General features: G+C 38.2%; 1 protein-coding gene across 3 annotated transcripts in view; it reads left to right on the top strand.

The window, feature by feature from the left end:
• Nucleotides 1–18,050, top strand: part of C8H12orf54 (chromosome 8 C12orf54 homolog) — a 34,380-nt gene that overhangs the window by 11,524 nt on the left and 4,806 nt on the right. For all 3 annotated transcript variants that reach the window (XM_047742109.1, XM_047742106.1, XM_047742108.1), the window contains exons 5-7: nt 4,621–4,653; nt 6,671–6,695; nt 8,326–8,374. In XM_047742109.1, the coding sequence (XP_047598065.1) occupies nt 4,621–4,653; nt 6,671–6,695; nt 8,326–8,374 (107 nt within the window). The remainder of the gene's footprint in view (nt 1–4,620; nt 4,654–6,670; nt 6,696–8,325; nt 8,375–18,050) is intronic.

Below are 18,050 nucleotides of genomic sequence, written 5' to 3'. Positions count from 1 at the left end.
ATCAACAAAGAAACAGGAGCTTTGAATGGCACACTGGACCATATGTACCTCATAGATATATACAAAACATTCCATCCTAAAACAACAGAATACTCATTCCTCTTAAGCGCACATGGAGCTTTCTACAGAAGAGACCACATACTGGGTCACAAATCATGTCTCAACTGACACCAAAAGACTGAGATTATTCCCTAAATATTCTCAGATCATAATGCTTTGAAACTTGAACTCAATCACAAGAAAATATTTGGAAGAAATTCAAACACTTGGAAACTAAAGACCATCCTGCTCAAGAAAGTTTGGGTCAACCAGGAAATGAAAGAAGAACTTAATTCATGGAAACCAATGAGAACAAAAACATGCTGGTCCAAAACCTATAGGGAATGTAGCCATCCAAGCCTCACTCAAATAAAGACAAAAATCCTGAATACACAAATTAACTTTACACCTTAAATAATTGGAGAAAGAACAACAAATAAAGCCTAAGCCATGCATAAGAAGAGAAATAATTAAGATTAGAACAGAGATCAATAAATTAGAAACCAGAAATACAGTAGAACACATCAATGAAACTAGAAGCTAGTTCTTTGAAAGAACTAATAATATCAATAAACCAATGGCCAAACTTATCCAAAAGAAAAGAGAAAGGACCCAAATTAATAAAATTATGAATGAAAGGAGAGAGATCATGACTAACACCAAGGACATAGAAACAATCATTAGAAATTATTATCAACAACTATATGTCAATAAATTAAGCAACCTGGAAGAAATGAATGCCTTCCTAGAAAACTATAAACTACCAAGACTGAAACAGGAAGAAACTGACCACCTAAATAGACTAATAACCAGTAACAAGATTGAAGCAGTGATCAAAAACCTCCTAAAAAACAAGAGTCTACTATCTGATGGAGTCCCTGGGGAATTCTACCAGACATTCAAAGAAGAGGAAATACTACCTATTCTCCTGAAGCTGTTTCAAAAAACTGAAACAAAAGGAAAACTTCCAGACTCTAGGAGACCAGAATTACCTTGATCCTAAAACCAGGCAAAGACCCCATCAAAAAGAATTTCAGACCAATACCCCTGATTAATATAGATGCCAGAATTCTCAACAAGATCCTAGCTAATAGGATCCAGCAGTACATTAAAAATATTATTCTCACAACTAGGTGGGATTTATCCCTGGGATGCAAGGGGGGTTCAACATTCGCAAATCAATCAGTGTGATAAAACACATTAATAAGAGAAGAGACGAGAACAGTATGGTCCTCTGAATTGATGCAGAGAAAGCATTTGACAAAATACAGCATCCTTTCCCAATTAAAACTCTTCAGAGTGTAGGGATAGAGGGAACATTCTTCAACTTCATAAAAACCATCTATGAAAAGCCAACAGTGAATATCATTCTCAGTGGGAAAAAGCTCAGAGCCTTTCCCTTAAGATCAGCAACATGACAAGGATGCCCAACCTCACCACTACTGTTCAATATAGTACTAGAAGTCCTAGCAACAGCAATCAGACAACAAAAAGAAATAAAAGGTATTCAAATTGGCAAAGAAGAAGTCAAACTCTCTCTCTTTGCAGATGACATGATACTTTTTGTGGAAAACCCAAAAGACTTCACCCCCAAATTACTAGAACTCATACAGCAATTCAGTAATGTGGCAGGATACAAAATCAATGCACAGAAATCAGCTGCTTTCCTATACACTAAAAATGGGACTATAGAAAGAGAAATTAGGGAATTGATTCCATTTACAATAGCACCAAAAACTCTAAGACACTTTGGAATAAATCTAACAAAAGAAGCAAAGGATATACTCTAGAAACTACAGAGCACTTATGAAAGAAATTGAAGAAGACACAAAAAGATGGAAAAGCATTCTATGCTCAAGGATTGGAAGAATAAACATTGTTAAAATGTCCATGCTGCCTAGAGCAATCCAGACCAAAATACCATTGACATTTTTCAAAGTGCTGGAACAAACAATTTTAAAATTTGTATGACCCCTGAATTGCCAAGGAAATGATGAAAAAGAAAAAGCTGGGCGCATCGTGTTGCCTGATTTCAAGCTGTATTATAAAGCTGTAATCATCAAGACATATGGTACTGGCACAAAACAGACACATAGATCAGTGGAACAGAAAAGAGAGCCCAAATATGAACCCTCAACTCTATGGTCAACTAATCTATAACAAGGCAGGAAAAAATATCCAATAGAAAAAAGACAGTCTCTTCAATGAAGGATGCTGGGAAAACTGGACAGCTGTATACAGAATAATGAAACTTGACCATTCTCTTACACCATACACAAAGATAAACTCTAAATGGATGAAAGACTTAAATGTGAGACAGGAATCCATCAAAGTCCTAGAGAAGAATAGGCAGTAACCTCTTCAACATCAGCCACAGCAACTTCTTTCAAGACACATCTCCAAAGACAAGGAAAACAAAAGTGAAAATGAACTTTTGGGACTTCATCAAGATCAAAAGCTTCTTCACAGCAAAGGAAACAGGCAACAAAACAAAGAGGCAACCCATGGGATGGGAGAAGATATTTGCAGATGGCACTACAGATAAAGGTCCGGTATCTAAGATCTCTGAAGAACTTCTCAAACTCAACACCTAAAAAACAATCAAGTGGAAAAAATGGGAAGAAGACATGAACAGACACTTCTCCAAAGAACACATACAAAGGGCACCTGGGTGGCTCAGTGGTTAAGCCTCTGCCTTCGGCTCAGGTCATGATCTCAGGGTCCTGGGATCAAGCCCCGCATCGGGCTCTCTGCTCAGCAGGGAGCCTGCTTCCCCCTCTCTCTCTCTGCCTGCCTCTCTGGCTACTTGTGATCTCTGTCTGTAAAATAAATAAATAAACTCTTTTAAAAAAAAAAAAGAAGACATACAAATAGCTAACAGACACATGAAAAAATGTTCATCATCATTAGCCATAAAGAAATTCAAATCAAAACTACACTGAGATACCACCTTACACCAGCTAGAATGGCAAAAATCAACAAGGCAATAAACAACAAATGCTGGAGAGGTTGTGGAGAAAGGGGAACCTCTTACACTGTTGGTGGGAATTCAAGTTGGTACAGCCACTTCGGAAAACTGTGTGGAGTTTCCTCAAAAAGTTAAAAATAGAGCTACCCTATAACCCAGCAATTGCACTATTGGGTATTTACTCCAAGAGACAGATGTAGTGAAAAGAAGGGCCACATGCACCTCAGTGTTCATAGCAGCAATGTCCACAATAGCCAAACTATGGAAAGAGCAGAGATGTCCATTAACAGATGAATGGATAAAGAAGATGTGGTCCATATACAATGGAATACTATTCAGCCATTAGAAAAGATGAATACCCAACTTTTGCATCAACATGGATGGAACTGAAGGAGATTTTGCTAAGTGAAATAAGTCAATTAGAGAAAGGCAATTATCATATGGTTTCACTTATTTGTGGAACACAAGGAAGAGCATGGAGGACATTAGGAGAAGGAAAGGAAAAATGAAGGGGGGTAATCAGAGTGGGAGAGGAACCATGAGAGAGATAGACTTTAGGAAACAAATGGGGGTTTTAAAGGGGAGGGGGTGATGGGAGGGGTTAGCCTGGTAATAGGTATTAAGGAGGGAACATACTGCATGGAACACTGGGTATTACATGCAAACAATGAATCATGGAACACTACTTCAAAAACTAATGATGTACTGTATGGTGACTAACATAATAAAAAAAATTTTAAATAAAAATATAAAATAAAATGAATAGGATAACTTTTTCATGTTTTTACAACTACTGTATTAGCTAAAGGTGAGTTGCTTATGTAAGCAACAGAAAACCATCCTGTTGGGAAACAGTACATAATTGGATACCTATGATATTAAAAAGGATGAATGTGATACAACAAAGAGTGAACACAGGCAGTATACAGATAACTGGCATAGTCCACCCCATCGACTATTCAGCTTCCATATGCATCCAGAGACACATGTTGAAACTCCTGAGTATCAATAAAAACAAATCTTACTTCCACCAAACAAGATACAACTATCTATCTCAAAGTCCTAATCTTTTCCCCAAATTGAGGCAACTCAGATTTCCAACAGTCATTATATCCATCCATAGCTTGGTGCAAGTGGAGTTATATATTTAGTTTTATAAAAACTGCCAGAGCTTTTCCCAAAATGATCATACAATTCTATATACCTTCCAACATTGTATGAGTTCTAGCTGTTCTGTATCCTCACCAATATTTGGTGCTGTCCTCCTATGTATTATAATTTAAATACAAATATGTGTTGATTTTAACAGCTATGCTTAGCTTCAGAACAAGGACCAATTAAACCAACGTAGTAGTGGGTTTAATTTATATTCCTTTCACAACTCAGTCTTTAAATAACTTCCTGCATTTTACCCATCTACCATATGGAGAAATGGTAGCCCAGAAATATATGTAGAGTAGAAGTCAGTGGGATTTATTGTTAAATCTAGGAAGCCATAGTCATCTTGGCATTCACACCCTATAGCCTAATATCTGGAAGATTCTATATATAAAATTCCTCTGTAATAAAGCCTAGAAGATTAATTTTTCATAATTTTTGTGTCTTCTTTTCAGGTGTTAATGGCCTTTAGGGATATACAAAAGGAGGTGAGATTAAAATTCAATTCTCTAAATTCCCTGGTCATATCACTTTCCCTTGCTTATACCCTAATGTGATGTTGACCCTGATCAAGGTTTTAGTTTCATTCCTTTATCTAGTGATTTCTCCCTTTATAGAGTTGCACTGACTTGTAAGTTCAGGAAGCTAAGGGAAGAAGAGGTTTAACAACCCCCTTGTGGAAATATGATAACAGAGAAAATTGTATCTACCAGAACTTCTCTCAGCAAGAATACTCTGTGTAGTTATACAAAACACTGATAAGTGACTGAGTTAGAAGGAGTCCCAACTGACATGGTAAATTTCCTTAATGGGCAAGTACATCTACTAACTGTAGGGAAGTGCAAATTAGAGGCCAGAGTAAATGTCTTTGCTAAATAAAAATGTTCCTCCTCCTCTGCTCTTCCTCTATGCAGATTTCAGTCTTTTTCTATACACTGATCAATATTTTTTAAAATATGGTCAAACATGCACTATATTATTGGCCTGTCCCAGACACTGGGTTATTATATAAGCTTGCTCAAGGTCTTGATATATCTGAGTCCTACCAAGCCTGCTCTCCCACCTTCCCACCTTTTTTTTTCTGCCTGGTACAGTGGAGAACAATAAGCATTCTCTACATAATTTCTCATCAGTGACTATTTATATAAGTAAACACATAGCTTAGAACAAGTACTAATATTATAAAACCAAAGTAAATGGGAAACTTTTAGACAGATGTCTTAACCTTTGTTTTTCTGACTAAAGACACAGTTTCATTAAAATTATATTTTAAAACTCTTAGAAATAGTTCTCTCTTCCTAGTTGGCAAGAGGTGATGTATAAATTAACTGAGAAGGCACTGAAAATAAATTTCCTCTAATTCACTACCTGAACCACTTTTGGCCTTAGAACTGAAACTATTCTATAGTCCCAAGAAGCTATGCTTTGTATTCTGTTGCTATGTCTCGGACTTACTCTAAGGAAAATTGAAGCAGTCTTTGTCTCCATCTGGCTGCAAGTAAAAGGGGGCACTGGTTTAGAGGTCAGAAATTTGATATTTTTACCCAAGCCTTAGGGTCAGAGTGCCTCCACCCTACTTAGAACTTTAGTTCCCTGAGGACTGTATCTCCTCCAGATAGCATTTCAGTTAGTAAGAGGAGGAAACCTGTCTATAAGCAGGACTTGTGTGTGTTTATTTCCATCCTCTCAGGACCTATATTTGAAGTTAAAAGTCATCTGATGTCCTCTATGCTGAAGTTCTCTTCTTGTGCTTCTTCATGGGGTCCACCAGAGAAATCCCTGCCCTCAAGGATCCTCCAGGCTGGTACAGCCAAAACAGACACTTTAGTCACAGACTTATTAAGAACAATTTTTGTACTTAAATACTGAGGGAATAATGTCAAGCAAAAGATTATCAGGGAGAGATAGAATGTACTTTCTTTTTGATTAGACAAAGATTAGGACCCATGCCTAGAGCACTATTATGCAGAGAGATGATCTACCAGACTCCTGTTTGCTCTGGGGTCCCAAAGGGTATATCATCACCAGCTGTTTACTCTAGGATGGGTACGAAGGATTTTTTGAGGGTCTTTCAGAGATATTAAAAGTTTCTCCTCAGAGAACCACTGGAGATGCAAAGAGTAAAGGGGCCAGAAAAGGGAGAGCAGAAAGGCCAGAAAAAAATAAGAGGAGAGACCACTAAATGAGCAATTATGACCATATGAATTGTGTGTCTCCCACCCCTAAAGAGGCCACATCTCATCCTATTTATTTATTATTCAATAAACATTTATTGAGCAGATACTCTATCCAGGGTATTATGTTAAGTGGTTTGGTATGAAGGACACACAAAAAATAAAAGTTCTGCTTTCAGGAAACTTAGAATTTAATTCCATCCCCTAAAAGCTCATAATTTCCCACATAGACATCACTACGTTTGACCAAGTATACAGCTGTTATACCGAATTTTCAGAGGAGACTAGCCTCTAAGTCTCTGACTCTCCCTGAATTCTCATTATTTTTCAGCTGCAGGAAGATGCTCGGATTCGAGGTAAAAATACAGTATTCCAAGGTTTGATTAAGCCTATAGTGGTGGGAGGGAAAAAGGAGGAGTTTAACCCAAACACTCATCTTCCATTTGGCTAAAAGCTGGAGCTGAGGTACTCTTTTCTTTCCCCACCCCTCTCCACCTCCACCTTCAGCCAAGTGAAACAATGGCTCTCCCTGAACTCCCATGAGCACTGCTTGTCTCTCCTCTGTCCAACCCAATTACCTGGACAGGCTCCTCCATGGGATGCCTGCTGAGGACCTAAGGATACTCTCAGCCCTCAGTAAGACATGGCTCTTTTCAGTAGAGGAGAGACAACAAGCATAGAGGTTAGCAGCTTCCCAATACTCCTTTATGGGCTTAGCAGGGCTGGCATAGGGACTAAACAGTGGGGCGGTCAGAACAGAATGCTTATTCAGAGTGGTCAAGTTATAGTTCTCAAATGCTCAGATGCAAATTCCAGTGTTCAAGGAAAATGTTCAAAACACCCAGAAGCCTAGAATTACAGCATAAAAGCCATATCTGGAACACCTTCCCTCATCCACCCAAGAAGGAATTTATAAAACAGGGCTTTTCAAACTTCATTATTTTGTGTAAGTATACAAATCACCTGTATACCTTGTTTAAAAGTAGATTCTGATTCAGTAGGTCTAGCATGGACCTGAGATTCTATATTTCTAACAGGTTACAGTGTGATTCCAAAACTGCTGATTCATTCACCAGTATTGAGGATATAAATAACTGAGCCAAGGAAGGAATCAGAGGAATCAGAGGGAGGAGGAAATCAAAAGAGGAATCTAACAAGCCTAGAGGTCTCTCCAGGAATTAAAACTACCCCATGCTTTTCTAGCCTCTCCCCAAAAGAGAGCTCATAAGAGGCCAAAAGTTCTTGGATCTTTAAATACAGCCAGTCTAGAAAGAACCACCCCCCAATCTTTCTCCAAGCCTGTTTAATCACCTCCATTCATCAGAATGTAAAGAATTATGACCAGGTAGCCTCCATCATGAGATACAGAGGATATTTTCTTGGCTGCTGATCCCTAAGGGTCAGTAGGCCAAAAGAGCCAAACTTACCTCAGCTTGAAGGATATTCTCATTTATCTAAGAACAGCTGACTTTCAAGAAAGTCACTGCAGGGCTTTGAGAATAACCATCTGATGACCTAGAATATAAAAATGTTGACTTATGATCCCAACTGTTGCTGCTACTAGTTTTCTGCTTCCTAAAATGGTGGGGCGGGGGGGGGGGGTGGGGGATTCAGAATAGGATGAGAATTCAAGCCTCATTGTGTCTATTTTCCAAACAAAAAAGGAGACAGAAAGTGAGAAATCAAGTACCTGGGCCCTAGTGGCAGTGCCCTGGGACTGAGACATTTTGCTAACTCCTAATGCCCAGCTATGATTAAACAGATCTGATGGCCATAATTCACTATGGTTTGCAAGTGATCAGATGTCTGGTGCCACATTCTGCAACTGCCTCTCTGACAGGCCTGTAAGTTTTCAGTTTAGTTTAAGTTCTAACTTCTCCTTCCTTGGCTATAGTCCTAAGTAAGGATGTGAGCAGGGCTCAGGGCTCTCAAGGAAACATTTCTAGACCCCTTTAACAGAATGAGTCTTTCATGTGTCCACCTCAGGGATGAGCAACTGCTCCATGACACCCAGGTCATCTACATCCTGGACTGGGTAAGTATCTCTCTTATGATAATCCCCAAAGGAGATGGCAACTACCAAGATATGGATATTAATGGCTTGGAATATAGCTGGCTCTGAGCCTTGAGCTTTCAGAAGCCTGTACTTCCAATATACAACTCTCCTAAAAGGGCAGGAGGTGACCACCCCCCTGCACCATTCTCAACTAATGGTGAACTACAGAACCAGGGCTTCTTCCTCCATCCTCAGCCCCTTCAGAGATACCTGTAATCTCAGGATCAGTCCTGGACCTCACCATAATAGATATGGGGAGATTCATATCAGAATCTTCAGCAGAGGGAATAAGGGAACACAGAAAGAATGTCAGATAAGGAAAAAAAAGTCATGAAAAAGGAATTAAAAAATTAGAAGGACTTCGAAGAAGGAAATGAATAAAAATTTGAAAGTACAAGGTTCCATCATTGGGAGATGTTGATTTCTTTAAAAAATACACACACACACACACACACACACACACACACACACACACTAGGATTGGTTGGCTGGGAAGATGGCAGAGTAGGAGAACCCTAAGCTCACCTTGTTCAATGAATTCAACTAGATTACACTCATATTAGCATAAATAACCCAGAAAATAAATCTGAAGACTGGCAGGACAGACTCCACAACTAAAGGTAGAGAAGAGGCCACATCAAAGAAGGTAGGAAGGGTTAAGACAGAGTCTGGGGGTGACACAAACCATAACTCTCAAGGTGGGGAGGGAGCTGGTGTTGCATAGAAGGGCAAAAACCACCAGGGAACCAGGAATGGAGAGGATGAATCCCATAACATTTGCCTTTGAAAGCAAGAGGGGCAAAAGCAGCAGGACTTAAAGCCTGAAATTTTAAAAATCAGCCTTCTAGGCTCTGGGAGAGTCCAGAGGATGTTAGGAAGCTGAGTTCTTAAAGGGAGAGCATGACAAACAGACTGTACAGATATAGTGTAGAACCGTCAGTGTGAAAAATGCCAGGGCAGAAGGGAGGGAGAGCAATTTTTCATCTCAGAGCATGGCCCACAGAGACAGAGATCACATGGAAACCCCCTTCAGAAACAAAGGAGTTATCAGGTTCTGTTTCCCTCCCCCACCTCCCCTGCACAAACAGCCACCTGTGGGAACCAGCACACTGGTGCCAATACTGATTACCTAACTTGCTTGCACCAAGCCTCCTTAACCCCAAGCTTCAGCAGATCCACTTTCTGAGTCACACTACCATTAATCCCATCACTCCAGGACCCCTTCCCCAGAAGGCCAGTGCAACACATCTCCCAACCTATGCACTTTGAGGGGCCTCAGTTCCATTGACAGGGCATGTCTCATTTCACAAGCAGATCACCAGACATGTTAAAACACACGCCCCCCCACCCCGACTCTGCTGGGAACCAAACACTGCCCACAATGAGCAAAGACAGCCTCTGCAGACAACTAGACTGAAGGGAAAAGAGGACAAGACTCAACAGCAGAGCATATGCAACACACATAGGAGACATTCCCTGAAATGCCACGCCCTGGGGAAATGGGACACTGCATTGTAGGATACTCAGGTCCTCTTCTTCATAGAGCTATTATCATTAAGATCAGGAGAAGTAGCTGACTTTCCTAACATAGAAACAGACACAAGGAATTAGACAAAAGGAAACTAAGAAATAAGTCCAAAATGAAAGAAGAGGACCAAACCACAGCAAGAGATTCAAACAGATGTAAGTTATATGCCTGATAAAAAAAAAAAATATAGGGTAATGATCATAAAGATACTCACTGGATTTGAGAAAAGAGTGAAGGATATCAATGAGACTCTTAGCAAAGATTTTTTTTTAAAAGAACCAATGAGAGATCAAGAAGACAATAAATGAAATTTAAAATACACTTGGCAGAATAAATAGCAGCCTAGATGGAGCAGAGACACAAATTCATGACCTCTAAGACAGAAGAGTGAAAATTAACCTAACTAAGCAAAGGAGAGGAAAGAAAATTATGCAAATTGAGAGTAGTCTTAGAGAACTCAGTGACTCCATCAAGCATAATAACACTCAGATTTTAGGGATCTCAGAAAAAGAAGGGAGAAAAAGGGGTAGAAATTTTTTGAAGAAACAGGAGCTGAAAACTTCCCTAACCTGGGAAAGGAAACAGATATCTAGATTCCAGAAGCACAGAGACTCCCTGAAACATTCAATCCAAAGAGATCCACACCAAGACAAATGGTAATTAAAATGGCAAAAAGTAAGAGAATGGTCGAGTTTTATTCTTCTACATATAGATGTAAAATTTTCCCAGCACCATTTATTGAAGAGACTGTCTTTTTTCCACCATATATTTTTTCCTGTTTTGTTGAAGATTATTTGACCACAGAGTTGAGGGTCCATATCTGGGCTCTCTAGTCTGTTCCACTGGTCTATGTGTCTGTTTTTATGCCAGTACCATGCTGTCTTGGTGATCGCAGCTTTGTAGTAAAGCTTGAAATCAGGTAACATGATGCCCCCAGTTTTATTTTTGTTTTTCAACATTTCCTTAGCAATTTGGGGTCTCTTCTTGATTCCATACAAATTTTAGGATTATTTGCTCCAGCTCTTTGAAAAATACCGGTGGAATTTTGATCAGAATGGCATTAAAAGTATAGATTGCTCTAGGCAGACATTTTAACAATGTTTATTCTTCCGATCCAAGAGCATGGAATGGTCTTCCATCTTTTTGTGTCTTCTTCAATTTCTTTCATAAGTGTTCTATAGTTCCTTGAGTATAGATCCTCTACCTCTTTGGTTAGGTTTATTCACAGGTATCTTACATTCTCTTACCCCGTACACAAAGAAAAGCTTGAAATGGATAAAAGACCTCAACATGAGACAGGAATCCATCAGAATCCTAGAGGAGAACATAGGCAGTAACCTCTTTGATATCAGCCACAGCAACTTCTTCAAGACATGTCTCCAAAGGCAAAGGAAACAAAAGTGAAAATAAACTTTTGGGACTTCATCAAAATCAAAAGCTTCTGCACAGCAAAGGAAACAGTCAACAAAACAAAGAGGCAACCCACGGAATGGGAGAAGATATTTGCAAATGACAGTACAGACAAAAGGTTGATATCCAGGATCTATAAAGAATTCCTCAAACTCAACACACACAAAACAGGCAATCATATCAAAAAATGGGCAGAAGATATGAACAGACGCTTCTCCAATGAAGACATACAAATGGCTATCAGACACATGAAAAAATGTTCATCATCACGAGCCATCAGGGAGATTCAAATTAAAACCACATTGAGATATCACCTTACACCAGTTAGAATGGCCAAAATTAGCAGGACAGGAAACATGTGTTGGAGGGGATGTGGAGAAAGGGGAACCCTCTTACACTGTTGGTGGGAATGCAAGTTGGTGCAGCCTCTTTGGAGAACACTGTGGAGATTCCTCAAGAAATTAAAATAGAGCTTCCTTATGACCCTGCCATTGCACTACTGGGTATTTACCCCAAAGATACAAATGGAGTGAAAAGAAGGGCCATCTGCACCCCAGTGTTTATAGCAGCAATGGCCACGGTCGCCAAACTGTGGAAAGAACCAAGATGCCCTTCAACGGACGAATGGATAAGGAAGATGTGGTCCATATACACTATGGAGTATTATGCCTCCATCAGAAAGGATGAATACCCAACTTTTGTAGCAACATGGACGGGACTGGAAGAGATTATGCTGAGTCAAATAAGTCAAGCAGAGAGAGTCAATTATCATATGGTTTCACTTATTTGTGGAGCATAACAAATAGCATGGAGGACAAGGGGAGTTAGAGAGGAGAAGGGAGTTGGGGGATATTGGAAGGGGAGGTGAACCATGAGAGACCATGGACTCTGAAAAACAATCTGAGGGGTTTGAAGCGGTGGGGGGGGGGTGGGAGGCTGGGGGAACCAGGTGGTGGGTATTAGAGAGGGCACGTATTGCATGGAGCACTGGGTGTGGTGCAAAAACAAGGAATACTGTTATGCTGAAAATAAAAAAAATAAAAAAATAAAGAATATATCTCCCTACTCCTTAAGTGGGAGGTTTATATAACATTATTATATGGATGTACTTTCATTAGTTTTAAGAAATGTGCCATTGTAATGTAAGATGTCAATAAAAGAGTAAAGAAAGAAAAAAAAGAATAAAAATAAAAGCACAAAAGCAGTGAAATAAGTACTTCTGTAAAAATCAGTCAAGGGATGCATAAAATAAAGGGATGTAAAATATGACACAATATACCTAAGGTATGGTGGGGGAGGGACATAAAGAATGGGTTCAAACTTCCTTTTAAAATATTTTATTTAATTACTATTTATTTATTTGAGAGAGAGCAAGAAAACACAAGCAGGGGGAGGAGCAGAAGGAGAGGGAGAAGCAGGCTTTCCACTGAGCAGGGATCCCCATGTGGGGCTCAATCCCAGGACCCTGGGAGAATGGGTTCAAACTTAAGCAACCATCAACTTAATATAGATTTCTACATGCAAAAGATGTTATACAAAAATCTAATGGTAACCACAAATCAAAAACCAGTAATATATATTCAAGGAATAAAGAGAAAGAAATCCAAGTATATCACTACAGAAATCAAAAAAAAAAAAACAAAAAACAAACAAACAAAAAAAAAAACAAGAGAAGGATCAGAGTAAATCTATAGAGACAACCACAAAATAAGTAACAAAATGGCAACAAATACATATCTATCAATAATTACACTGATGGTAAATGGACTATATGCTCCAATGAAAAGACATACAAAGACAGAGTAGTTTTTTAAAAAAAAATCATCTGTAATAATTGCCAAAACTAACAAGACAGAAAACAACAATGGTGGGAATGCAAGTTGATGCAGCCACTTTGGAAAACAGTGTGGAGATTCCTTAAGAAAGTAAAAATAGAGCTTCCCTATAACCCTGCAATTGTGCTACTGGGTATTTACCCCAAAGACAGATGTAGTGAAAAGAAGGGCCATCTGTACCCCAATGTTCATAGCAGCAATGGCCACGGTTGCCAAACTGTGGAAAGAACCAAAATGCCCTTCAACAGATGAAGGGATAAAGAAGATATGCTCCATATATACAATGGAGTATTATGCGTCCATCAGAAATGATGAATACCCAACTTTTGTATTAACATGGATGGGACTGGAGGAGATTATGCTGAGTGAAGTAAGTCAAGCAGAGAGAGTCAATTATCATATGGTTTCACCTACTTGTGGAGCATAAGGAATAACCAAAGGACATGGGGAGATGGAAAGGAGAAGGGAGTTGGAGGAAATTAGATGGGGAGATGAACCATGAGAGACTGGGGACTCAGAGGAACTAACTGAGGGTTTTGGAGGGGTGGGAGGTAAGGGGTTGGGTGAGCCTGTTGGAGGGTATTATGGAGGGCACGTATTACATGGAGCACTGGGTGTGGTACATAAACAATGAATCCTGGAACACTGAAAAGAAATTTAAAAAATAAATAAAAATTTTAAAAAAATCATCTGCCTACAAGAGACTCATTTCAGATCAAAGACACCTGCAGATTAAAAGTAAGGAGGTGGAGAAATATTTATCATACAAATGGAAGTGAAAAGAAAGCCTAGGTAGCAACATTTACATCAGAGAAACTAGACTTTAAAATAAATACTATATTCCCACCAACAATGTAAGGGGAATCCCTTTCTCCACATCCTCCCCAATACTTGTTTTTTCCTGTTCTGTTAATTTTTGCCATTCTAACTAGTGTAAGGTGGTATCTCCATGTGGTTTTGATTTGTATTTCCCTGATGGCTAATGATGATGAACATTTTTTCATGTGTCTGTTAGCCATTTATATGTCTTCTCTGGAAAACTGTCTGTTCATGTCTTCTGCCCATTTCTTGACTAGATTATTTTTTGGGTGTTGGTTTCACTCATATGTGGAATACAAGGAATAGTGCAAAGGACCACAGGGGAAAGGAGGGAAAACTGAATGGGAAAAAGTAAGAGAGACAAACAAACCATGAGAGACTCTGGACTCTTGGAAACTGAGGGTTACAGAAGGGAGGAGGGTGATGGGTATTAAGGAGGGCACGTGTTGTGATGAGCATGGGTGTTATATGCAACTAATGATTAACTGAACACTACCTCAAAAAACTAATGATGTACTATATGCTGGCTAACTGAACATAATAATAAATGAGTGAATAAATAAATAAATAAAGTCCTACACCAGAGGAAAAGTAAATAAAATAAAGTAAAAAGGGGCAACTTAATGGAAAAATAAGAAAAAATAAAAAATAATTAAAACAAAGACTGCAACAAGAGACAAAGAAGGACACTATATAATAATAAAGAGGACAATCAAACAAGAAGATACAACAGTTGTAAATATTTAGACCCAACATGAGTGCACTCAAATACATAAAACAGTTAATAACAAAGATAAAGGAAATAATAACAACAGAATGATAGTAGGGGACTCTAACTCCCCATTTACATTGATGGACAGATCATCCAAACAGAACATCAGCAAGAAGACAGTGGTTCTGATAACACACTGGACCAGATGTATTAAACAGACATATTCAGAACATTCCATTCAAAAACAGCAGGATATACATTCTTTTCCAGTGCACAAGGAACATTCTCCAGAACATACATCACACATTAGGCCACAAAACAAGTCTCAACAAATTCAAAAAGATTAAAGTCATATCATGCATCTTTTCTGACCACAATTGCTATGAAACTAAAACCAACCACAAGAAAAAAATCTGAAAAACCCTAAAAACATGGACGTTAAACAACATACTACCAAACAATGAATGGGTAAACCAAGAAATCAAAGAAGAAATCCAAAAATACATGGAAACAAATGAAAATGAAAACACAATAGTCCGAAACCTCTGGGATGAAGCAAAAGCAGTTCTAGAAGGGACATTCATAGTAATACAGGCCTAACTCAAGAAGCAAGAAAAATCTCAAATAAACAACCAAAACTTACACCTAAAGAAGTTAGAGCAAGAACAACAAAGAAAACCTAAAGCCAGCATATAAAAAGAAATAATAAAGATTAAAGGAGAAATAAATGATATAGAAACAAAAAAAAAAACAAATAAATACAATAGAACAGATCAATGAAAACAGGAGCTGATGGGACGCCTGGGTGGCTCAGTGGGTTAAGCCGCTGCCTTTGGCTCAGGTCATGATCCCAGCGTCCTGGGATCGAGTCCCACATCGGGCTCCTTGTTCTGTAGGGAGCCTGCTTCTCCCTCTGCCTCTGCCTGCCACTCTGTCTGCCTGTGCTCGCTCGCTCTCTCTCTGACAAATAAATAAATAAAATCTTTAAAAAAAAAAAAAAACAGGAGCTGATTCTTTGAAAAGATCCAACAAAATTGATAGCTCTCTAGCCAGGCTCCTCAAAAAAAGAGGACCCAAATAAACAAAATCACTAATGAAAGAGGAGAAAAAATAACAAACACCATAGAAATACAAACAATTGTAACAGGATATTATGGAAACCTATACACCAACAAAATGGACAACTTAGAAGAAATGGATTAATTCCTAGAAACACATAATCTGCCAAAACTAAAGCAGAACAAAATAGAAAATTTGAACAGACCAATTACCAGCAATGACACTGAATCAGTTATCAAAAAACTCCCCTAAAACAAAATTCTAGGAACAGATGGCTTCACAGGCAAATTCTACCAAATACTCAAAGAAGAGTTCTTCAACTATTCTTCAACTATTCCAAAAAATAGGAGCATAAGGAAAACTTCCAAAATCATTCCAAGAGGCAGGTATCACCCTGATACTGAAACCAGATGAAAACACCACACACAAAAAAAGAAAATACAGGCAAACATCCCTTGTGAATATAGATGCAAAAATCTTCAATAAAATATTAGCAAACTGATCCAACATACACTAAAAAAAAAAAAATCATACACCATGATCCAGTGGGATTTATTCCCAGGATGCAAGGTTGATCCTTGCACAAAACAATCAATGTGATATGTCACATCAGTAAGAAAGGATAAAAAAACATATTATCAATCCAACAGATGCAGAAAAAGCATTTGATGAAAGATAACATTCACTCATGATAAAAACCTTCTGCAAAGCAGGTCTAGAGGGAACATACCTCAACATAATAAAGTCTTTATATGAAAAGCCCACAGTAACGTAATACTCAATGGTGATTAAAACTGAGAGCTTTTCCCATAAGATCAGAACAAAATGAAAATATCCATTCTTACCACTTCTATTCAACATAGTACTGGATGTCTTAGCCACAGCAATTAAACATAAAAAAATAAAAGACATCCAGATTGCTAAGGAAGAATTAAAATTTTCACTATTTGCAGATGACATGATACTATATAGAAAAAAATGTAAAAACTCCACCAAAATATAGTAGAACTGATAGATGAATTCAGTAAAGTCTCAGAACATAAAATCAATGTACAAAAAAATCTGTTGCATTCGTATACACTAAAAATGAAGCAGCAGAAAGAGAAATTAAGAAAACAATCCCCTTTACAACTACACCAAAAACAAGAAAATATCTAGGAAATAAACTTAACCAAAGAGGTGAAAAACCTGCACTCTGAAAACTATAAAACACTGATGAAATTCAAGATGACACACAGAAACAAAAAGACATTCCATGCTCATGGGTTAGAAGAAAGGATATTGTTAAAATTCTACACATTTAATCTACACATTTAATGCAATGCCTATCAAAATGCCAACAGCTTGAAACCAGGCAACGTGACGCCCCCAGTTTTATTTTTTTTTAAACATTTCCTTAGCAATTCGGTGTCTCTTCTTGGTCCACACATAATTTAGGATTGTTTGCTCCAGCTCTTTGAAAAATGCGAGTGGAATTTTGATTGGAATGGTATTGAAAGTATAGATTGCTCTAGGTAATATAGACATTTTAACAATGTTTATTCTTCCAATCCATGAGCATGGAATAGTCTTCCATCTTTTTGTGTCTTCTTCAATTTCTTTCATGAGTGTTCTATAGTTCTTTGAGTACAGATCCTTTACCTCTTTGGTTAGTTTTATTCCCAAGGGTGCTATAGTAAATGGAATCGATTCTCTAATTTCCCTTTCCGTATTTTCATTGTTAGTGTATAAGAAAGCAACTGATTTCTGTACATTGACTTTGTATCCTGCCATGTTACTGAATTGCTGTATGAGTTCTAGTAGTATGGGGGTGGTGTCTTTTGGGTTTTCCATATAAAGTAACATGTCATCTGTGAAGAGAAAGAGTTTGACTTCTTCACTGCCAATTTGAATATATTTTATTTCTCTTTGTTGTCTGATTGCTGTTGCTAGGACTTCTAATACTATGTTGAACAAGAGTGGTGAGAGTGGGCATCCTTGTTGTGTTACTGATCTCAAAGGGAAGGCTGTCAGCTTTTCCCCATACAGGATAAGATTAGCTGTGGGTTTTTCATAGATAGATTTTATGAAGTTGAGGAATGTTCCTTCTATCCCTATACTTTGAAGCATTTTAATCAGAAACAGATGTTGTATCTTGTCAAATGCTTTTTCTGCATCAATTGAGAAGACCCTGTGGTTCTTCTCTCTTCTCTTATTGATTTGTTCTGTCACATTGATTGATTTGCAAATGTTGAACCACCCTTGTATCCCATGGATAAATCCCACCTGGTCATGGTAGATAATCTTTTTCAT

The sequence above is a fragment of the Lutra lutra genome, chromosome 8, assembly GCF_902655055.1.
Source record: "Lutra lutra chromosome 8, mLutLut1.2, whole genome shotgun sequence".
NCBI lineage: Eukaryota > Metazoa > Chordata > Mammalia > Carnivora > Mustelidae > Lutra > Lutra lutra.
The sequence above is the reverse complement of the archived record's forward strand: the minus strand, read 5'-3'. Positions and strand labels throughout refer to the sequence as shown.